This window comes from Watersipora subatra, chromosome 1 (assembly GCF_963576615.1).
Source record: "Watersipora subatra chromosome 1, tzWatSuba1.1, whole genome shotgun sequence".
Lineage (NCBI taxonomy): Eukaryota > Metazoa > Bryozoa > Gymnolaemata > Cheilostomatida > Watersiporidae > Watersipora > Watersipora subatra.
Window position 1 is genome coordinate 2,957,097 of NC_088708.1, and position 22,062 is coordinate 2,979,158.

Genomic DNA, 22,062 nt, shown 5'->3' on the forward strand with positions numbered 1-22,062 from the left:
TCATATCGCAAAGTTGTTCTCGCGAGACTTCGTCGCCGTAACAACCAGTAGACGCTTTGGGCACCACTCTGCGCAGTGCTGCAACTTTTCAATTTCATTTCTTCTGACAGATACGAGAGCTAAACGTCTACTTGGTATTGCGATATGGCAGCCGAATTGGGCTTAGAAGATGCCCGTGTGGAGTTTATGGCAGACTATGTGCTTAAGGCACTTAGATTGAAAGGTGATAAATGGTCAAAAATGTGGAGCTTGGAGGAAAACAAGTTAATGTTCATGGACTTTTTTGAAAAGGCTGATAACATGGTTATGATTATTCAAGCCGCTAGTGGAGGAGCATTGTCAGTTTCTTACGATTGGCCAACAAATCTGCGAAACAAAGCTTGCTACTTTGTTAGAAAAGTAAAAGACCTCATAACAAAAGACGTCGATCTTCGAAATGTTCTTTACTATGGTGACCTGTCATACGCGCCTCTGGAACAGCTATCAGCTTTCGTCGACGAGGTAAGTAGAGTATGAGCAAACTTAGCAATAAATGCAACAATTTGTTATTTTGTTATTAATTGTACAATTTTTACTAGCTATAATATTTTAGCCATATGACTACAACAGTATAACAATTTTGTAAGTTTCAAAAAACACTGACAATCAATACTCATATAAAAATTTACTTTCTGGTTGTTGTTTTAGTCAGATAACCCTCATTATATTCACACTCGGTTTTTGATAAATTTTTCAGGTATGCAGTTTTTGTAATTTTTCAAACATACAAACCATCTTTCGGACTTTTGTCGAATTTATCTCTTTGGTAAGTCAAGCCAGGCACATCTAATAATGTATAATTCCAAATTTATTGATCAGTTTTTAGTATATGTTTTGATATGAAAGTCTTCTTAAAAATAGCATTTTTCACAGTACAACTGGTTAAGCAGTTTTTTTCTTGGCATTCTGTATACGTGCTTATACATGTAGCTAGAGAATGTTTTTTTAATGTGATATAATTATTTATTTACTTAGTTTTTTACTTGGATACTTCCTTTATTTGGCAACAGAATATTTCCATTTGCATAAAGATTTATAGTCTGAATTATGTCCTATTTCATGATTGCTATATGAAACAGTGTTAATAAAAACATTTTTGCACAAACAATGCGATGGCTTACCACAGGGTTGTGACCAATACTGTGACCAAAAAATCATATCTGCACATTGTTAAGTACTCACTGATGCCCAGAAAATTGCAGTAAATCTTTGCCCGGATATCTTTGTAGTCGCTTAGCAGTGCAGTGGCAGAAGTAAGCATGTCACAGCCATGTGGCGTAATTGCAGTATAATTGCATTATAATTGCATTATAACTGTATAAATGCATATAATTATATAGTAGTATAATTGTATTCTAGTACTTTGCACTATGCAGTATACATGCAGTACAACTATTTTCTAATGAGCATTAAATAGTATTAATGCAGTGGCTATATTACCTACTGCAGCAGTGCTTATTGCTTATTGCAGGGGATGTTGCTAGTGAGCATTTTTCAGTGTTAAATGCAGTAGGTACATTTGCATTAATAGTTGCAATTCTAGAAGCTTTCAACTGCAAGACGAGCATGTTTTATTTTAATGATTCAAAAGTTTAAAAACCTTTTTTTTTATGTTCGATAATAACTTTTGCTATGTTTTTAGTCTAGATATGAATTTTTCGAGGTATAGAAAGATAATTGAATAGCTTACATTTCGGTAGTGGTTAGTTTAGTTTATAATGGAATCGTGAGAGATTTACTGAATCTCTGTTGATTCCATTATAAACGAAAAGAGATTAACTGAATTTGCATAAGTGATTCAGACAAGACTTATTTTTTTTGCTGATTAACTGACTTCATGTTTGTAGGTGCTTGTTCCATTGCTGACCAATGAGAAAAATCATGAGCAGTGGCCTGCAGTAGTTTCACAAGATGTCCGTCGACATGTGCATACATTAAAGAGCAATGTTTACGTTGTGTCAGGCCAAGTAAATGGCAAAACTCTGCTTCCATTGCCTGTTGGCACTGAGAAAGCTGCCGATTTTGAAGAAAGAAAAAGGTAACCAACAGTGTATTAATTGTTTACTTTCACAACTCTGGTTAGTTCTTTATAATTTTGAGAATTGCCTTTTGAAGGTAGAAGCTTTAAGCTTGCCTGGTCAGAGTAAGCCACAACATTTGTCTGGACATAAGATTCTGCGCTTAGGGGCTTAGCAACCATCGCATCAAAAGAAAGGCTTATATAGATGATTAGGCCATGAATACATAAAGTCCAGCGTCTCTATTCATGTGTTACAGAGTTTTTGTTATGCGCACACTCATACATGATTGGCTGCAAATGGTTTACTTGGAGGATTGCTAAGCAACTAGGTATTTACGTGAATTACATGTACTTGCAGTGAGCAGCGTTGAGCGTTCAGCTAAGACTCTTAAATGGCTAGATGCATTGTAAGCGATTGTTTATTGTTTGGGTCATTATATTTATAGAACTCCACAGACTATACTAATCACTAAGGCCCCTTTTCAATGTCTAGCATGAACTCTCGCCGTAATTTAGTTTAACTAGCTCCTTGATTTGTACCTGTTTTAGTGGTGGCTATGACAGGCAACTGATCCACGCAATTGAGTCTGTCATCATCGATTGGTCTCACCAAATTAGGGATGTGCTCAAACGAGACTCAGCTCAGCCTCTTCTCGAGGGAGACAATCCGACACCGAGAGTCGAAGTTGAATTTTGGAAAGCCAGATCTGACAATCTCGAATGCATATATGACCAGCTGAAAAACACGAAGGTATTATTAACACAATCAAGTTTGTATGACCTTTGCATGACCTTCTGGTCTTTAAAATTATGCTAAAATTGTTTTTGTTCATAGATGAGTGTGATAGCTTTTGTATACAGGTAAGAAAGATGGCCGAGCTGTTGGAAAGAACAAACAGTTCTTATTATCCTTCATTCAAAACGCTATTCCAAGATGTTGTACAAGCCCTAGCTGAAGCGCAAGACATCAACCTTTACCTCAAACCCCTCATGACTCACTTTGAAGATTTTGAACAGGTTTGTCAAATATTTCTAGTTCAGAATTTTGGTTTTTTTCTTTTTTCTTTGTTACATCACTTAACATGATTCGTGTTTACTATGGATAAATGGTGTTATTCTCTTTTAGACTGAGTTTGATGAGGCCATTCCAACAATAGCACCAATGCTACACTGCATATGTCTAGCTTGGGTGAACAGCAAATTCTATAGCTCCCCTGCTCGAATCATTGTTCTCCTTCAAGAACTCTGCAATCTATTCATTCAACAGGTTAGTTCATGGTTCTGTGAAGTTTATCTTTGCAAATAAGGCTTTCTTCAAAGATCAAGGTTGTCCAAAGAAAAGCCTTGTTTACTTGTCTGCAGTTGTCATTTGCGTAGTGCTTGTTTGTAACTGTCAGAAGCATTAGTGTGTTACTCAACAGTAATTATTGTCATTGATCTTTTCGACTTGCCATACTTACAGGCATATGCCTTTCTCGGTGCAACTAATGACCTCTTCACCGGAGAGCTCGAGGAGGTTGTTACAAAAGTCTCTGGCTGTCTTAAGACACTCCGTGCTTTCCGGAGCAGCTATGAGGAACACAAGCAAAAACTTCCTTCTTATTTCAAAGAGGGTGAAAAAGTGAATGAGTGGGCCTTTGCTGCTCCTCTTGTTTTTGCCAGGTTCGACAAGTTTGTGGAAAGAGTCAGCACGCTGCAGGTGAGTTTTTATTAGACATTTGTGGACAGGCGACACTAGGTACTTCTCAAAATTACAACTCAAAATCTTTAATCTATGCTTTTCGTTACTTGGTAGACTTTGTTGGACACTGCCAATGAGTTCATGAAGTTGGAGAAGATTGAATTTGGTGGAATCAAAGGAAAGCAACTTTCTACCCAGGTTGAAGCCATGTTTGTGGAGTTTCAGGGGCTTTACAAGGTAGGATGCATCTGAATTGCTGAAGATTCTGTGTTTTATGTGATTCCTTCATGATACACTGAATCATAAACTGACACAGCTTCACAAGTAGCTCATTTTTTATTTCACAGTGTATCAGCTCGAGCCTGTCAATGGTTTACATTGTGGTGGCTCAGTTAATTTCCTTTGTCGATTGAGAACTATACTGTGAGCCTAGGCTGATTACATACAACATGCCAAGTGACATATATTAAGCGCTGTATTGTTGTGCAGATATTTCCAAGAAGTAACATGGTACAGTGAACTAGTTAGAAGGCTATCTATTCTATTCATACAGATTTGTCTCTCAATATCATTGCTTAAATTTTAGCTTCCTTCTCATCACTTGGCAGAAATACTTTGCCATCTATAACTCTTGACTACTTCCAAAAATTATTATCTCACACCTTCTGATTACAGTTCTAACTGTAATACAAATGTAGTTTAATGAATAGGTATGCCTTGTTATCTCCCTTCTACTCATCTGGTTTGTCATCGATAAACACATGGTTTTTCTTTTGATTGCTAAGCTTCAGATAGATATATTGTAGTCTTACCTTAACTAGTAGTCTGTTATGGCAGTTATTACTCCATTGTCACTTCTCTCTGTGCTCATCTATCACTTCAACAATAAATGAGTTCGCTGATTTTCAAGACTGCTAAAGCCCTCCGCACATGATCAACATTTACCTTGATAGCAGCTATCGTACTCTCTTCAATAAGTCGGCAGCAAGTGCTTAGTTGTAATTTACCATAGCGAAGACTTTTGGCATTGTTAGCACGACTTGACATCACTTTTTGAATGTATAAAATAGTGCTAACTGCAAGTAACTGAATATATATAGCTTAGAGTTAGATGACACTAACCATATGTGACTCTAAAACTGTAGTATATTGAATGATGTGGCTCTGTGGATATACTCTAGTTAATCCTAGCAACTGCCGAAAAAAAATCGATAATGAGTCAATAGTCAATAATGAGTCAATACATTATGAAATATGTGTTTAACTAAATACTGTCTCTGTTGTGTAAAAGATAAACCTAACTGACATATATATCAATGTTCATGCAGTAAGACAGATAAAATTTATGCACTTAGTGGCGGTAGACAGAGTAAAATTGTCTTCAACTAACCGATAGAGCTGAAGCTGACGGAGGATAAAGATGTCAAGGTGTCTCAGATCAGTCATAGACATCTAATCCCATGTCATTATTAATATTCTTAAAATTTTAAGTATAAAACATCTGCAACCAAAAGCCTCTAGAAAAAAAGTGTGTCTAAAAAAGAGGCCGTAATTAAAAAGTGGCTATGTAGGTGAGACTGGATAGTAAATGTCAAGGTGTTATCAGGAACTTTTGAGTGCACACGATAAGCAAAAATAAACTCACATTATATAAGAGACAGCGCCATAGCATGTGTTCACTGATGTCTGCTGGCAGGTCTTTGGAGAGAAGTCATACGATGCTTTGGATTTGAATGAGAAAGATTTCATAGAAGACTATGAGAGATTTACTGACCACATCAGCGACCTTGACCGGCGCCTTGCCTCCATTATATGTCAAGGCTTTGAGGACTGCTCCGGGCTAGAAAGCTCCTTCAGGGTACTGCGTGGTCTTTTGGCTAGATATCCTTATGCTGTTCAAAAAATTAGTAACTTAGTTCTAATATGTCAGTAGTTATGATTGTACATCTAGTAGTTATGGTTGTACACTGTCAGTAGCTATAGGTATACATTGACATTAGTTATAGGTATACATTGTCAGTAGTTATAAGTATACATTGACAGTAGTTATAGTTATACATTGGCAGTAGTTATAGGTATACATTGTCAGTAGTTATAGATATACATTGACAGTAGTTATAAGTACACATTGACAGTAGTTATAGTTATACATTGGCAGTAGTTATAGGTATACATTGTCAGTAATTATAGTTGTACATTGACAGTAGTTATAGGTATACATTGGCAGTAGTTACAGGTATACATTGTCAGTAGTTATAGGTATACATTGTCAGTAGTTATAGGTACACATTGACAGTAGTTATAGTTATACATTGTCAGTAGTTATAGTTATACATTGGCAATAGTTATAGTTATACATTGACAGTAGTTATAGGTATACATTGTTAATAGTTATAGTTATACATTGTCAGTAACTATAGGTATACATTGACAGTAGTTATAGGTATACATTGTCAGTAGTTATAGGTATACATTGTCAGTAGTTATAGTTATACATTGTCAGTAGTTATACATGTAGTTATACATTTGTCAAATCTGTCTATAATAATTTGATTGCTCGTTCTTTTAGCTCGTCGATATTTTTGGCAACTTGCTAGAGCGACCGATAATCAAGGAGATATTCGATCCCTACTACCCGCAACTCATTACAATGATGGATGAGGAGCTCAATTCAAGCAAGGTCATATACGACAACCAGATGGAGGTCGTCAGAGGGCAGGGGTCTACGCCTGTCCACAGAAACCTGCCCAAGGCTAGTATAGTCTCTACTTGCCACTTTCCAATGTCCACAGTAATGGGTCTAATACATCAGCCTGTGATCAATGCTTACATAGAGTTAACCTGAGCTGATAAGTCTGTTAAAAATATATGAATACCTATGTTCATAGATCTAAAGATCTTACATGCTGTTCTAAATGTCTGTTTGTTTAATATCTATAACATATAACTCACTGCATACTCTACTTACAGCTAAATAATCACATAGAGTTTATAGGGGTATTCTGTCTATGGTTGTAGACATGAAGATTGTTTGGTGTTTCAGGTCTTTGGAGGGCTAAAGTGGTCACAAGAGCTTCGAGAAAGGTTAGATACGCCCATTTCCAACTTCAAGCACGTTGAGCATCCGTGTATGCGTTCTCTTGAAGCCAAGAAAATGTTTCAGAAGTATGAGGAGATGTTGAAACTTTTACAAGAGTAAGTCTACAGTCACTTTTCGCATTGCTCTAGAAATTTTCTTCAATTATGCACTGTACCGCTCCTGAAAATTCATTTAGCCACTCTCCAAGCATTTTCAAAATGTTCTTTGAGTTGTATTCTATACTGATCTAGAACATTCTTTCAGTGATGATTGCATTATTTTAGTTGCACTCCAAGCTACATATTTTATAAGACTCCTTTAGTCTTACTTTATGCTGTCATTGGTTTCTACTACAGATATGAGTCTCAGATATTTAAAGAGTGGGCAGCCGGAGTGGCAGAAGCATGTGCCTTCAATCTCAAGCAGGCACTCCTCACCAGAAATCCTGAGACGAAGCTGATTGCGGTCAACTTTGACCCACAGGTTGAGCATCCATCCTTTTTAATTTGCCTTTTCTCAGTAGATACACTGAATGCAAACTTGCCAAATATTTTATATTACAATAAAATAGTAGCAAGATAACAAATACAATGAAAGTCACATTTTTATATTTTCTACAACAGTCTGTGAACTTATCTTTATCATATTCTGCGATGAATTGTTTGATTTATCAATTGAGGGAATGATTGTATGGTATTTTAGCTGGTGGCTGTACTGAGAGAAGTACATTACTTGGAGAAGAGAAATATGGAAGAGATTCCTGCTGAGGCTGGAGCCCTTTTTGCCAGAAATGTCGTATTTCGAAGATTCAGAGCAAACCTTGACCTCACTGTAGCCTGGTACAACAAGGTTCGCAAAACAGTGCTGGAGGTGGAATTTCCTTTAATAGAACAACAGTTGGCAGACATCGACTCTCAGCTGCAGCAGGCTGAAACTAGCCTCAATTGGACTGATGACTGTGAGTTCTGAGTGCAATATATTTTTGAGCAAGGCTTCACTTTGATATGAATTACCTACAGAAAAGCTTCCTTGAAGTAGACTCCAGATGACTGTCCATTTCTGTAGAGCTCTTCACTTTATAATATATTACTGGTTTGTATTCGGCTTCACAATTTGTTACAGCTGCAAGCGGCTATATCGAGCAGACCAGGGAAATGGTCCATGATCTGGAGAAGAGAGTTCAGCAAGCAAAGGACAATGTGGAGACAATTGCCAAGCTAATGCAGACTTGGAATAAGCTGCCTCTTTTCGAGAGGAAAAAGGAAGGAAAAACTGACCACATGCTCAGCCTTGACGACAGAGCTGATCGCATCAACAAGCGATACAACGAAATAAAGGAAGTCGGGCTGAAGGTCCATGCGCTGCTCAAGGTAAGCGTCTTAGCTGAGAGCTCTACCTGTGACATCAGTATACATGCCAAATAAGAGGCTGGATGGCATCTAACTCGCTCACACCATACATGTTCATGACTGTAGGAGAACTTGCAGTTGTTTCAAGCTGATGAGAACTCAGACATTTGGAAGGCTTATGTGGACTACGTCGATGAGATCACTGTTGATGGATTTTTCAACATCATTCATTGCAGTCTTCAGTATATGCTTGAGAACACTGATGTGTCTCGACCTAACCAGGATGTGCTCTTTGAAGCCAAACTAGAGCTGCAGGTACATATAATATAATATAATTAATCGAATGAAAGGGGTTAGTGTACTGTCAGTGATAATCCAGTAGCCTAGACAAAAGCTGAGTGTAGAGAGTGTGTGTTGTTACCTACACGTACTTCTACCTGCTTATAGTTTGTTTAAGGTTTAGATGAGTGCTTCTCTACAGTGTCAATTGTATCTGTTGACACTTGTCGCTGTGATTGGTAAAGCAATCTACGATAGATACATGTAAATCATTTTATCATATGACATTTTTTCGTTTAGGTTCCAGATATGATATTTCATCCGTCTCTCGACTACGGTATAGCTGATGGATATTATGACCTAGTTGATGGGCTGGTAGGGGACGTGTACAAGCAAGCCTCACTAATACCTCGGCTGGCAGGGCACACAGGCGTTGCCCATTACCAAGAAGACCTCGAAGAGATGGATGAGCTGAGCGAGATGAGAACTGACCTGATGGAAAGAGTGACAGGTAGATAGACTCTTGTCAAACACCAATATATTTGATACGTCTTAACTGTCTATAGCATAACACTATTACATTACACTAGTTTATATTTTCGTTGACCCGCTTTTGCCCAACATCCAGTTAGAATATAAATAATATGCTTGTAGGAATAATGAACAAGGCGTGTGACTATAGAAACTCATTTGACTCGTATGCATACCTGTGGGTCGATGATAGGAATGAGTTTATGAGACAGTTCTTGCTCTACAACCACGTGCTGACTGCAGAAGAAATAGAGGCGCATGCTGAGGACGGGGTACCGGAATGCCCACCCACACTCGAGCAGTTCAAAGAGCAGGTACGATCCCACACTGGTTCAAAATTATATTTTTAGTCCATGACACTATCGACAATAAGGAACAGTGCTAGCATAGACTTTGGAAAATAAGGAGTTGTGTTCATCTTTGGTGAAATACCTTGCTAGGTTTATGATAGAGTGTATCATATGTTCATCTTTGGTGAAATACCTTGCTAGGTTTATGATAGAGTGTATTATATGCGTGTATGAGGGTGAAATACCTTGCTAGGTTTATGATAGAGTGTATCACATGTGTGTATGAGCTAAGAGATAACTAAAAGATTAAATAAAATTGTACAATTTTATTTTTTGTAACTACACTTTACAGCGCACTTCACTATTTAGATTTATGTATGACAGGTTGACACGTATGAGAAAATATATGATGAGGTGGAGGACATTCAAGGAGTCCACATATTTGAAAACTGGTTCAGGGTTGACGCTAACCCTTTCAAGCAAGCTCTTCTTAACATCATCAAAAGATGGAGTTTCATGTTCAAGCAGCACCTGATTGATCATGTGACTAACAGGTGGGAAGTCTCTTTTGGGTCAACTATATTTCAGTGGTTGCCGGATATTTTTATATTCGCCATCGTTGTTACTATGAGAGATAAAGCAATGCTTCTATTTTATTGATTTTTACTAACTCCGCTTCGTTATTTCTTCATTTGATAGTTTTGGAAATGAATGTAGAGGTAGTGTCAGGTGTTAACTATTCACTATAAATAATACACGCGCTTATACGCCGACTATTTTTATAGCCTGAAGGAGCTAAGCGCTTTCATCGTCACCACTGACAAGGGACTGCAAGAGGATGTAGTGGAAGGAGATTACAATGGTCTCACCGGCTGTATGGGACATCTGATTGCTGTGAGAGATCGCCAGCCAGCTACTGATGAGATGTTTGAACCCTTGAAAGAAACCATTGAGCTGCTCAAAACCTACAACCAGGAAATGCCTGAAGAAGTTTGTTTACACGCATTCATCTTAGCTTCTTCTATTTAATTTTTTGTCACACTGATCATACAGTAGATTTGATCATACAGTAGATTTGATCATACAGTAGATTTGATCATACAGTAGATTTGATCATACAGTAGATTTGATCATACAGTAGATTTGATCATACAGTAGATTTGATCATACAGTAGATTTGATCATACAGTAGATTTGATCATACAGTAGATTTGATCATACAGTAGATTTGATCATACAGTAGATTTGATCATACAGTAGATTTGATCATACAGTAGATTTGATCATACAGTAGATTTGATCATACAGTAGATTTGAACATACAGTAGATTTGATTATACAGTAGATTTGAACATGCAGTAGATTTGATCATACAGTAGATTTGATCATACAGTAGATTTGATCATACAGTAGATTTGATCATACAGTAGATTTGATCATACAGTAGATTTGAACATGCAGTAGATTTGATCATACAGTAGATTTGATCATACAGTAGATTTGATCATACAGTAGATTTGATCATACAGTAGATTTGATCATACAGTAGATTTGATCATACAGTAGATTTGATCATACAGTAGATTTGATCATACAGTAGATTTGATCATACAGTAGATTTGAACATGCAGTAGATTTGATCATACAGTAGATTTGATCATACAGTAGATTTGATCATACAGTAGATTTGATCATACAGTAGATTTGATCATACAGTAGATTTGATCATACAGTAGATTTGATCATACAGTAGATTTGATCATACAGTAGATTTGATCATACAGTAGATTTGAACATACAGTAGATTTGATCATACAGTAGATTTGATCATACAGTAGATTTGATCATACAGTAGATTTGATCATACAGTAGATTTGATCATACAGTAGATTTGATCATACAGTAGATTTGATCATACAGTAGATTTGATCATACAGTAGATTTGAACATGCAGTAGATTTGATCATACAGTAGATTTGATCATACAGTAGATTTGATCATACAGTAGATTTGATCATACAGTAGATTTGATCATACAGTAGATTTGATCATACAGTAGATTTGATCATACAGTAGATTTGATCATACAGTAGATTTGATCATACAGTAGATTTGAACATACAGTAGATTTGATCATACAGTAGATTTGATCATACAGTAGATTTGATCATACAGTAGATTTGATCATACAGTAGATTTGATCATACAGTAGATTTGATCATACAGTAGATTTGATCATACAGTAGATTTGATCATACAGTAGATTTGATCATACAGTAGATTTGATCATACAGTAGATTTGATCATACAGTAGATTTGATCATACAGTAGATTTGATCATACAGTAGATTTGAACATGCAGTAGATTTGATCATACAGTAGATTTGATCATACAGTAGATTTGATCATACAGTAGATTTGATCATACAGTAGATTTGATCATACAGTAGATTTGAACATGCAGTAGATTTGATCATACAGTAGATTTGATCATACAGTAGATTTGATCATACAGTAGATTTGATCATACAGTAGATTTGATCATACAGTAGATTTGATCATACAGTAGATTTGATCATACAGTAGATTTGATCATACAGTAGATTTGATCATACAGTAGATTTGAACATGCAGTAGATTTGATCATACAGTAGATTTGATCATACAGTAGATTTGAACATACAGTAGATTTGATCATACAGTAGATTTGATCATACAGTAGATTTGATCATACAGTAGATTTGATCATACAGTAGATTTGATCATACAGTAGATTTGATCATACAGTAGATTTGATCATACAGTAGATTTGATCATACAGTAGATTTGATCATACAGTAGATTTGATCATACAGTAGATTTGATTATACAGTAGATTTGATTATACAGTAGATTTGATCATACAGTAGATTTGATCATACAGTAGATTTGATCATACAGTAGATTTGATCATACAGTAGATTTGATCATACAGTAGATTTGATCATACAGTAGATTTGATCATACAGTAGATTTGATTATACAGTAGATTTGATCATACAGTAGATTTGATCATACAGTAGATTTGATCATACAGTAGATTTGATCATACAGTAGATTTGATCATACAGTAGATTTGATCATACAGTAGATTTGATCATACAGTAGATTTGATCATACAGTAGATTTGAACATGCAGTAGATTTGATCATACAGTAGATTTGATCATACAGTAGATTTGATTATACAGTAGATTTGATCATACAGTAGATTTGATCATACAGTAGATTTGATCATACAGTAGATTTGATCATACAGTAGATTTGATCATACAGTAGATTTGATCATACAGTAGATTTGATCATACAGTAGATTTGATCATACAGTAGATTTGATCATACAGTAGATTTGATCATACAGTAGATTTGATCATACAGTAGATTTGATCATACAGTAGATTTGATTATACAGTAGATTTGATCATACAGTAGATTTGAACATACAGTAGATTTGATCATACAGTAGATTTGATCATACAGTAGATTTGATCATACAGTAGATTTGATCATACAGTAGATTTGAACATGCAGTAGATTTGATCATACAGTAGATTTGATCATACAGTAGATTTGATCATACAGTAGATTTGATCATACAGTAGATTTGAACATGCAGTAGATTTGATCATACAGTAGATTTGATCATACAGTAGATTTGAACATACAGTAGATTTGATCATACAGTGGATTTGATCATACAGTAGATTTGATCATACAGTAGATTTGATCATACAGTAGATTTGATCATACAGTAGATTTGATCATACAGTAGATTTGATCATACAGTAGATTTGATCATACAGTAGATTTGATCATACAGTAGATTTGAACATGCAGTAGATTTGATCATACAGTAGATTTGATCATACAGTAGATTTGATCATACAGTAGATTTGATTATACAGTAGATTTGATCATACAGTAGATTTGATCATACAGTAGATTTGATCATACAGTAGATTTGATCATACAGTAGATTTGATTATACAGTAGATTTGATTATACAGTAGATTTGATCATACAGTAGATTTGATCATACAGTAGATTTGATCATACAGTAGATTTGATCATACAGTAGATTTGATCATACAGTAGATTTGATCATACAGTAGATTTGATCATACAGTAGATTTGATCATACAGTAGATTTGATCATACAGTAGATTTGATCATACAGTAGATTTGATCATACAGTAGATTTGATTATACAGTAGATTTGATTATACAGTAGATTTGATCATACAGTAGATTTGATCATACAGTAGATTTGATCATACAGTAGATTTGATCATACAGTAGATTTGATCATACAGTAGATTTGATCATACAGTAGATTTGATCATACAGTAGATTTGATTATACAGTAGATTTGATCATACAGTAGATTTGATCATACAGTAGATTTGATCATACAGTAGATTTGATCATACAGTAGATTTGATCATACAGTAGATTTGAACATACAGTAGATTTGATCATACAGTAGATTTGATCATACAGTAGATTTGATCATACAGTAGATTTGATCATACAGTAGATTTGATCATACAGTAGATTTGATCATACAGTAGATTTGATCATACAGTAGATTTGAACATGCAGTAGATTTGATCATACAGTAGATTTGATCATACAGTAGATTTGATCATACAGTAGATTTGATCATACAGTAGATTTGAACATGCAGTAGATTTGATCATACAGTAGATTTGATCATACAGTAGATTTGAACATACAGTAGATTTGATCATACAGTGGATTTGATCATACAGTAGATTTGATCATACAGTAGATTTGATCATACAGTAGATTTGATCATACAGTAGATTTGATTATACAGTAGATTTGATCATACAGTAGATTTGATTATACAGTAGATTTGATCATACAGTAGATTTGATCATACAGTAGATTTGATCATACAGTAGATTTGATCATACAGTAGATTTGATCATACAGTAGATTTGATCATACAGTAGATTTGATCATACAGTAGATTTGATTATACAGTAGATTTGATCATACAGTAGATTTGATCATACAGTAGATTTGATCATACAGTAGATTTGAACATACAGTAGATTTGATCATACAGTAGATTTGATCATACAGTAGATTTGATCATACAGTAGATTTGATCATACAGTAGATTTGATCATACAGTAGATTTGATCATACAGTAGATTTGATCATACAGTAGATTTGAACATGCAGTAGATTTGATCATACAGTAGATTTGATCATACAGTAGATTTGATCATACAGTAGATTTGATCATACAGTAGATTTGAACATGCAGTAGATTTGATCATACAGTAGATTTGATCATACAGTAGATTTGAACATACAGTAGATTTGATCATACAGTGGATTTGATCATACAGTAGATTTGATCATACAGTAGATTTGATCATACAGTAGATTTGATCATACAGTAGATTTGATTATACAGTAGATTTGATCATACAGTAGATTTGATTATACAGTAGATTTGATCATACAGTAGATTTGATCATACAGTAGATTTGATCATACAGTAGATTTGATCATACAGTAGATTTGATCATACAGTAGATTTGATCATACAGTAGATTTGATCATACAGTAGATTTGATTATACAGTAGATTTGATCATACAGTAGATTTGATCATACAGTAGATTTGATCATACAGTAGATTTGATCATACAGTAGATTTGATCATACAGTAGATTTGATCATACAGTAGATTTGATCATACAGTAGATTTGATCATACAGTAGATTTGATCATACAGTAGATTTGATCATACAGTAGATTTGATCATACAGTAGATTTGATTATACAGTAGATTTGATTATACAGTAGATTTGATCATACAGTAGATTTGATCATACAGTAGATTTGATCATACAGTAGATTTGATCATACAGTAGATTTGATCATACAGTAGATTTGATCATACAGTAGATTTGATCATACAGTAGATTTGATTATACAGTAGATTTGATCATACAGTAGATTTGATCATACAGTAGATTTGATCATACAGTAGATTTGATCATACAGTAGATTTGATCATACAGTAGATTTGAACATACAGTAGATTTGATCATACAGTAGATTTGATCATACAGTAGATTTGATCATACAGTAGATTTGATCATACAGTAGATTTGATCATACAGTAGATTTGATCATACAGTAGATTTGATCATACAGTAGATTTGATCATACAGTAGATTTGATCATACAGTAGATTTGAACATGCAAGACCAAAGTGCATTTACTAAAATCGAAATTTGTTCATTTTGAATTATTGTGGACTTCTTTAGAAAGTTTGGTTATATGTAGGTTCACCAGCAGCTACAAGAGTTGCCGGAGCAATGGAACAACACCAAAAAGATAGCGATCACAGTCAAACAGCAGGTCGCGCCTCTGCAAACAAATGAGGTCGCCAACATTCGACGTAAGACAGCCAGTTTTGATGTGTCACAGCATACATTCAGGGAGAAGTTCCGAAGCATTGGACCTTTCTTCTACACTTGTCCTACCGCCTATGAGGAGCTGGACACACAGCATATGACCATTCATGACATGGAAAAAGATATGGTAGCCCTGAATGAGAGCGCATCATTGTTTGAGGTACAAAAGTTGCTTTTATTTTTTGTATATTTGATGTTGTATTAAAGCTTTAGTATTTCTAATTGAGATTTTCTTTCAAACCCTCTTCTTATCAATTTGTTATTTTGTGTCCTATAGGTTGAGGTAAGAGGTGTCCAACTGTTACTAACTGTTACATATTGCACTCTTGCTCGCAGTTCTCTACTGTTAATTATTTCTTGCACACTTCGCATCTGAAGGCTAATGCAGGCTTTCATTCAGGATTACTTCCTTGTTTTTGCCTGTTTTTCGCTTCTCTTCAGTTTTGCCAGTCCTGATGAGTGAGAATATAGTTTCTTGGCTACGATATAAGTTTTCTGTTGTGTACACAGAGTAAATGAAGATACGACCACACTGCATGGAATGTTTGTCTTGTTATAAGGTCAATGTACCAGACTTCAAACAGCTCAAAGCGTGTCGCAAGGAGGTCAAGATGCTGAAGGTGTTATGGGATTATGTCTACCTTGTGAGGACTTCTATTGATGACTGGAAGACTACCAAGTGGGAGTCCATAGATGTAGAGCAGATGGACATGGACTGCAAGAAATTTGCTAAGGTAAACTTATAGGCAGCCGTAGCTACTTTTGTGGTCTGTCTGAACTAGGGGACAGACTACGGAGTAGAGTTTAACGATTTTCAAAAATCACCAGACTTTACTTTACTTTCCAATTGATCCTAAGCGCCAGTTCAAGGCATATAGGGTATATTAACCTGTATCACCGTGTATTAACTGAGCTCTAAGTAAAGTGAATCATAGTATAGTTGTTGGCATAAAATGAGGGTAATAAAGTGGTAAAAACTATATATATGAGTATTTATGTATCATCAGTCCGATTGTCTAAGTCTAAGGCCAAAGGTGATGTAAATGATAAATAGATAGACAATTCAATATTGCAAATAGATGATTCACGATATATCGTAATATTGTTATTATTATGTAAAAAAAACTTGTAGATTTTTGTTAATATTTTTTGTATATTTTAATTTTGAAAGAAACTGTTTTATGTTCGTGATAATTAAAAGCATTTATTACATGAATACTTGTGTGAGTGGAAGGTCATGGAATATGCTTATTATAAGACTAGAAGGCCCGTGAGTTTTAGTTCCAGTAACACCTATTCGGAGAATTGTCAGGCGTGAAATAAATCACCATTATATGATTATATCATTTATACGATTGCAATATCTCTATAAATAATGGCGATAATCAATTCGTCTACCTTGAAAATTGCTACCAAACAATTAAATGAAGGCCATATGCCCAGCGAAATAGGAGCGGATAGGCAGGGGAGGCAACAGGAAGACAGCCTGCTAGACTTCACTATAATGTGAACTAGTGTACACTGTTTGCTATTGCAATCACAAGAGCCAGTGTATATAGAATATTCTAATATAGTCATTTAATTTTTCTTGCAGGAGATCAGATCATTGGACAAGGAGATGAGAGCTTGGGATACGTACACAGGCGTAGAGAATGTGGTGAAGAACATGATCACTTCACTCAGGGCTGTGGCCGAACTCCAGAATCCAGCCATCAGAGACCGTCACTGGCAGCAGCTCATGCAAGCAACTGGAGTCAAGTTTACTATGGATGAAACGACTACTCTAAGTGACCTGCTCTCTCTTAACCTTCACAACTATGAAGATGAGGTAACTTGTTCGATGATCTAATTCTCTTATTCCTGAATTCTCTTTTTTTTAGTTTAATTTTTAAACACTTTGTTGTCATACACACTTTTGTGAATGTCTTTTATTCGCTTCACGCACTATCTTTTTTAATTTTCTTCTTTTTAATTAACTCCATCAAAATACCTCCAGGGTATCAAGTGATGTAGACTAAAACTAACATATCTTGATGTTTTATGACCTGTCTAAACATGGCAACAGGTGTCTAAACATGGCAACTGGTGTCTAAACATGGCTACAGGTGTCTAAACATGGCTACAGGTGTCTAAACATGACAACAGGTGTCTAAACATGACAACATCAATTAAGAATTTTAAAGTTTTCGCTATTATGGAAGTTGACCTACCTTAGTTTTTATTTGACTCTTGTTGGCATCTGGAAGCTGCTCATGAGTAACCCATATTCTTGCCATCAGGTGCGTGGTATCGTCGACAAGGCTGTTAAAGAGATGGGAATGGAGAAGGTACTGCGTGAGTTGGATGTTACATGGGCAACCATGGAGTTTGAACATAATCCACATCCTCGAACAAAAATAACTTTGCTAGGAGCCTCTGAGGAGCTGATCGAGACCCTTGAAGACAACCAGGTGCAGCTGCAAAACATGCTTACATCCAAATACATCGCCTTCTTCCAAGAGCAAGTCTCCAGCTGGCAAAAGAAGCTCAGCAACGCGGACCAGGTTCGTTTCCTTAGGTCATGTTTATAAAGCGAGGTGATCTGCCCAACAACAGCATTGTTCATTAGTTTATGACCTACAGATAGTGTGCTTGCTGTGACTAGCCAAGGCACCTTCTTACATTTTGGGTTTTGCTCTTGATATAGGTTATTCAGATCTGGTTTGAAGTGCAGAGAACTTGGTCTCACTTAGAGAGCATCTTTATTGGTTCAGAGGACATCAGAAAACAGTTGCCTCAAGACTCGGCTAGATTCGATCAGATCGACACAGACTTCAAGGTAGCTCTATCTAAATACTTCCTTCAGCCGTATAAGTTCCCATCTATCTGCACTAGGCCTGCAAATTGCAATGGCATTTATGATTCGTGCCTGCATATACTGACTATACTGACTTGGCACTGTTGTATTTCCTCACTTTATGAAAGCTCAGTAGGTAATCAGAGTTTCTAATCATTGGACACCTGAACCGGCAACAAAGAGCAGCACCATTATGACTGCTAACATCCAGTTGTTCACCGATGGACATCTTCTGTTTAGGGTCTGGTATCAGAAGTAGAGGTGACAAAGAATGTGGTAGAAGCTACCAACAGGCCAAAGTTGTTTGAGCGTCTAGAGAGTTTGCAAGGAGAGCTGAGCCTCTGTGAGAAGGCCTTAGCGGAGTACTTGGAGACAAAGCGACTCGCCTTTCCAAGATTCTACTTTGTGTCATCAGCTGATCTTCTTGACATCCTGTCAAATGGAAACAACCCTGTCGTGGTAAGTTTTGTCTCTCATACAGGTTAGCTTTAATGGTAATAAGAGTACTTCCTTGCCAGTTTTCAACTTGTCCCTCAAGTTAGTATATGACTTCAAGATGTTCGCTCACTTCTATGACCTTGTAAAAAAAAAGTTTCGAGTGTTTTGTTGCTCACAGGTTCTACTCATGACCTTGATTGTAGGTCGCCCGGCATCTCACTAAGCTATTTGACTGCCTGGCATCGCTAGAGTTTGAGACTGATGACAAGGGTGAGGTATGCAGCAAGAATGCGCTACATATGTTTAGTAAAGATGGAGAGAAGGTGCAGCTAGCCTATGTGTGCGACTGCGATGGACAAGTAGAGGTCTGGCTTAACAGGGTCCTTGATGATATGGTCGAGTCTGTAAGGAAAGAGTTCACAGAGGCTGTTGTCGCCTATGAGGAGAAGCCAAGAGATCAGTGGCTTTTTGACTTCCCCGCTCAGGTTAGAGCTGCTATCATATCCTCAAGAATGACCCTTGTGAGACATGTTTGAAGAGACGAGCAGTTGATGGTATTTTATGCGAGTCATTAACTCGCTCCCTCTTGAGAGTTCCATCCTTTTAAGAGTTGCACCCATTCTAGAGTAGCATATAATATATAATATGTACACCTGCAATCATTCTGTTTGCAGGTGGCGCTTTGTGGAACGCAGATTTGGTGGACAACCGAGGTCAACATAGCCTTTGCAAGGCTAGAGGAGGGGTATGAGAATGCCCTCAAGGACTACAACAGAAAACAAATCTCTCAGCTAAATCAGTTGATTGTAATGCTCCTGGACAAACTGTCCAAAGGTGACCGACAAAAGATCATGACGATATGTACTATTGACGTGCACGCCAGAGATGTAGTAGCTAAGATGATCACCAACAAAGTAAGTTTATTCTTTGGTAATCATCTATCATTACTTTTTACCAATAATGTACCATCAGTGATCTCTAATAGTTTTGTGTTCTTGTTATAATTTAGTTGTATTTTTTCAGGTTGACTCGGCACTGCATTTCATGTGGCTGTCACAGCTTCGTCATCGTTGGGATGAGGCCAATAGGCACTGCTATGCTAACATCTGTGATGCCCAGTTCAAGTACTCATACGAGTACCTTGGTAACACCGCCCGACTTGTCATCACTCCTCTCACTGACCGCTGCTACATCACTCTGACTCAGTCACTCCATCTTACTATGAGTGGAGCACCTGCAGGACCTGCCGGCACAGGCAAAACTGAGACTACCAAGGATCTTGGCAGAGCTCTGGGCATCATGGTGTATGTGTTCAATTGCTCTGAGCAGATGGACTACAAGGTATGCTTTGCTGAAGTGTTGCTCATTAACTGTCAATAATTGGCCATAAGTAGAGCAGCATACGCAGTCGACTGTGAAGTGACTGGGTATCTTTATTAATAATCAGTTGCTTAAAGCTCAGAAATTTTTCATTACTCTTGTACTTGTCAAAAAGTTAGTTACTTGCCAATTTGGATTGTTTTTAGTCGATTGGAAATATCTACAAAGGACTTGCCCAGTCAGGCGCCTGGGGATGTTTTGATGAGTTCAACAGAATCTCAGTAGAAGTGCTTTCCGTTGTGGCAGTGCAAGTCAAGTGTATTCAGGATGCCATCAGAGACAAGAAGAAGATTTTCGCTTTCCTTGGTGAAGATATTAAGCTGATTCCCACTGTTGGCATCTTCATCACCATGAATCCAGGTACACAGGCTATGCACTCAAACAAATGCCTTTTTTATTTTTAATGTTACCTGCCAGACTATTGTCTTTGCTATTCCCTGTCAGAGAGATATCTTTCCTCACTGTTTTATAACATGCTGCTATACTTTATGAGTGCCACCTTCTTTAGCTCTATTTACTCTATATATCTTTGTATATATCTAACATTAGCTAGTAGTACGCAAGCATTGCCTCTATTTACTCTATATATCTTTGTATATACCTAACATTAGCTAGTAGTACACAAACATTGCCTTCTTTAGCTCTATTTACTCTATATATCTTTGTATATACGTAACATTAGCTAGTAGTACACAAGCATTGCCTTTTTCTTGCCTACAGGATATGCTGGCCGTGCTGAGCTACCAGAGAATCTGAAGGCATTGTTTCGACCCTGCGCTATGGTTGTGCCAGACTTTGAACTCATTTGTGAGATCATGTTGGTGGCTGAAGGCTTCCTCGATGCTCGTTTACTGGCTAGAAAATTCATCACACTTTACACACTCTGCCGAGAGCTACTCTCTAAACAAGACCACTATGATTGGGGTCTGAGAGCTATTAAATCTGTGCTGGTGGTGGCAGGTGCTCTCAAGAGAAGTGACCCTGACAGGCCAGAAGATCAGGTAAACAGTTTTTATTTAATAAAATCAATGATGAGGAATGCTGGTAGTCACTATTATTATATGGCTTATAGCAAAAGGTTTAACCGCGTGAGTGTACACCTCTACAGGTGCTAATGAGAGCATTGCGTGACTTTAACACACCAAAGATTGTGACGGATGATGTGCCTATATTCATGGGACTCATCACTGATCTCTTCCCTGCTCTTGATGTGCCACGTAAAAGAGATCTGGACTTTGAAAAGGAGCTGAGAAATGGAGCTTTGGCATTGAAACTACAGCCTGAGGAAGGTTTCATTCTGAAGGTTGTGCAGCTTCAAGAGCTCTTTGAGGTGAGTCTTGTTGTCAGCTGGAATAAAATGAATGATTACTTGCTGGCTTTCATAGGCTATGATATATCAGTGGTGCTGAAGAAACAAAATTCTGTTAAATCAATGAAGGATTTGACTACATTGGTTTAGGTGCGTCATTCTGTGTTTATTATCGGCAATGCTGGTACCGGAAAGTCGATGGTCTGGAAGACTTTGATCAAGACCTACCAGATGCAAAAGAAAAAGCCTATAGCCCAAGATTTGAACCCCAAAGCTGTCACAAATGATGAGTTGTTTGGTACGTACCACCCTTAGACTCTGCTTTGTGTA

General features: G+C 36.6%; 1 protein-coding gene across 1 annotated transcript in view; it reads left to right on the top strand.

Moving 5' to 3' along the window:
- Positions 1 to 134: 134 nt before the first annotated feature.
- The window catches only part of LOC137385860 (dynein beta chain, ciliary-like), a 39,709-nt gene continuing 17,781 nt past the window's right edge, over positions 135 to 22,062 (top strand). The window contains exons 1-31 of the mRNA XM_068072438.1: positions 135 to 501; positions 1,887 to 2,077; positions 2,609 to 2,810; positions 2,921 to 3,076; positions 3,186 to 3,326; positions 3,522 to 3,758; positions 3,855 to 3,977; positions 5,437 to 5,598; positions 6,310 to 6,492; positions 6,784 to 6,935; positions 7,176 to 7,302; positions 7,522 to 7,777; positions 7,942 to 8,189; positions 8,295 to 8,483; positions 8,748 to 8,958; positions 9,102 to 9,292; positions 9,653 to 9,822; positions 10,054 to 10,258; positions 15,639 to 15,929; positions 16,330 to 16,503; positions 17,364 to 17,597; positions 18,049 to 18,312; positions 18,456 to 18,587; positions 18,846 to 19,064; positions 19,247 to 19,528; positions 19,718 to 19,957; positions 20,067 to 20,384; positions 20,570 to 20,783; positions 21,144 to 21,424; positions 21,532 to 21,753; positions 21,883 to 22,030. Coding sequence (XP_067928539.1) covers positions 145 to 501; positions 1,887 to 2,077; positions 2,609 to 2,810; positions 2,921 to 3,076; positions 3,186 to 3,326; positions 3,522 to 3,758; positions 3,855 to 3,977; positions 5,437 to 5,598; positions 6,310 to 6,492; positions 6,784 to 6,935; positions 7,176 to 7,302; positions 7,522 to 7,777; positions 7,942 to 8,189; positions 8,295 to 8,483; positions 8,748 to 8,958; positions 9,102 to 9,292; positions 9,653 to 9,822; positions 10,054 to 10,258; positions 15,639 to 15,929; positions 16,330 to 16,503; positions 17,364 to 17,597; positions 18,049 to 18,312; positions 18,456 to 18,587; positions 18,846 to 19,064; positions 19,247 to 19,528; positions 19,718 to 19,957; positions 20,067 to 20,384; positions 20,570 to 20,783; positions 21,144 to 21,424; positions 21,532 to 21,753; positions 21,883 to 22,030 — 6,520 coding nt within the window. The 5' untranslated portion in view covers positions 135 to 144. The remainder of the gene's footprint in view (positions 502 to 1,886; positions 2,078 to 2,608; positions 2,811 to 2,920; positions 3,077 to 3,185; positions 3,327 to 3,521; positions 3,759 to 3,854; positions 3,978 to 5,436; positions 5,599 to 6,309; positions 6,493 to 6,783; positions 6,936 to 7,175; positions 7,303 to 7,521; positions 7,778 to 7,941; positions 8,190 to 8,294; positions 8,484 to 8,747; positions 8,959 to 9,101; positions 9,293 to 9,652; positions 9,823 to 10,053; positions 10,259 to 15,638; positions 15,930 to 16,329; positions 16,504 to 17,363; positions 17,598 to 18,048; positions 18,313 to 18,455; positions 18,588 to 18,845; positions 19,065 to 19,246; positions 19,529 to 19,717; positions 19,958 to 20,066; positions 20,385 to 20,569; positions 20,784 to 21,143; positions 21,425 to 21,531; positions 21,754 to 21,882; positions 22,031 to 22,062) is intronic.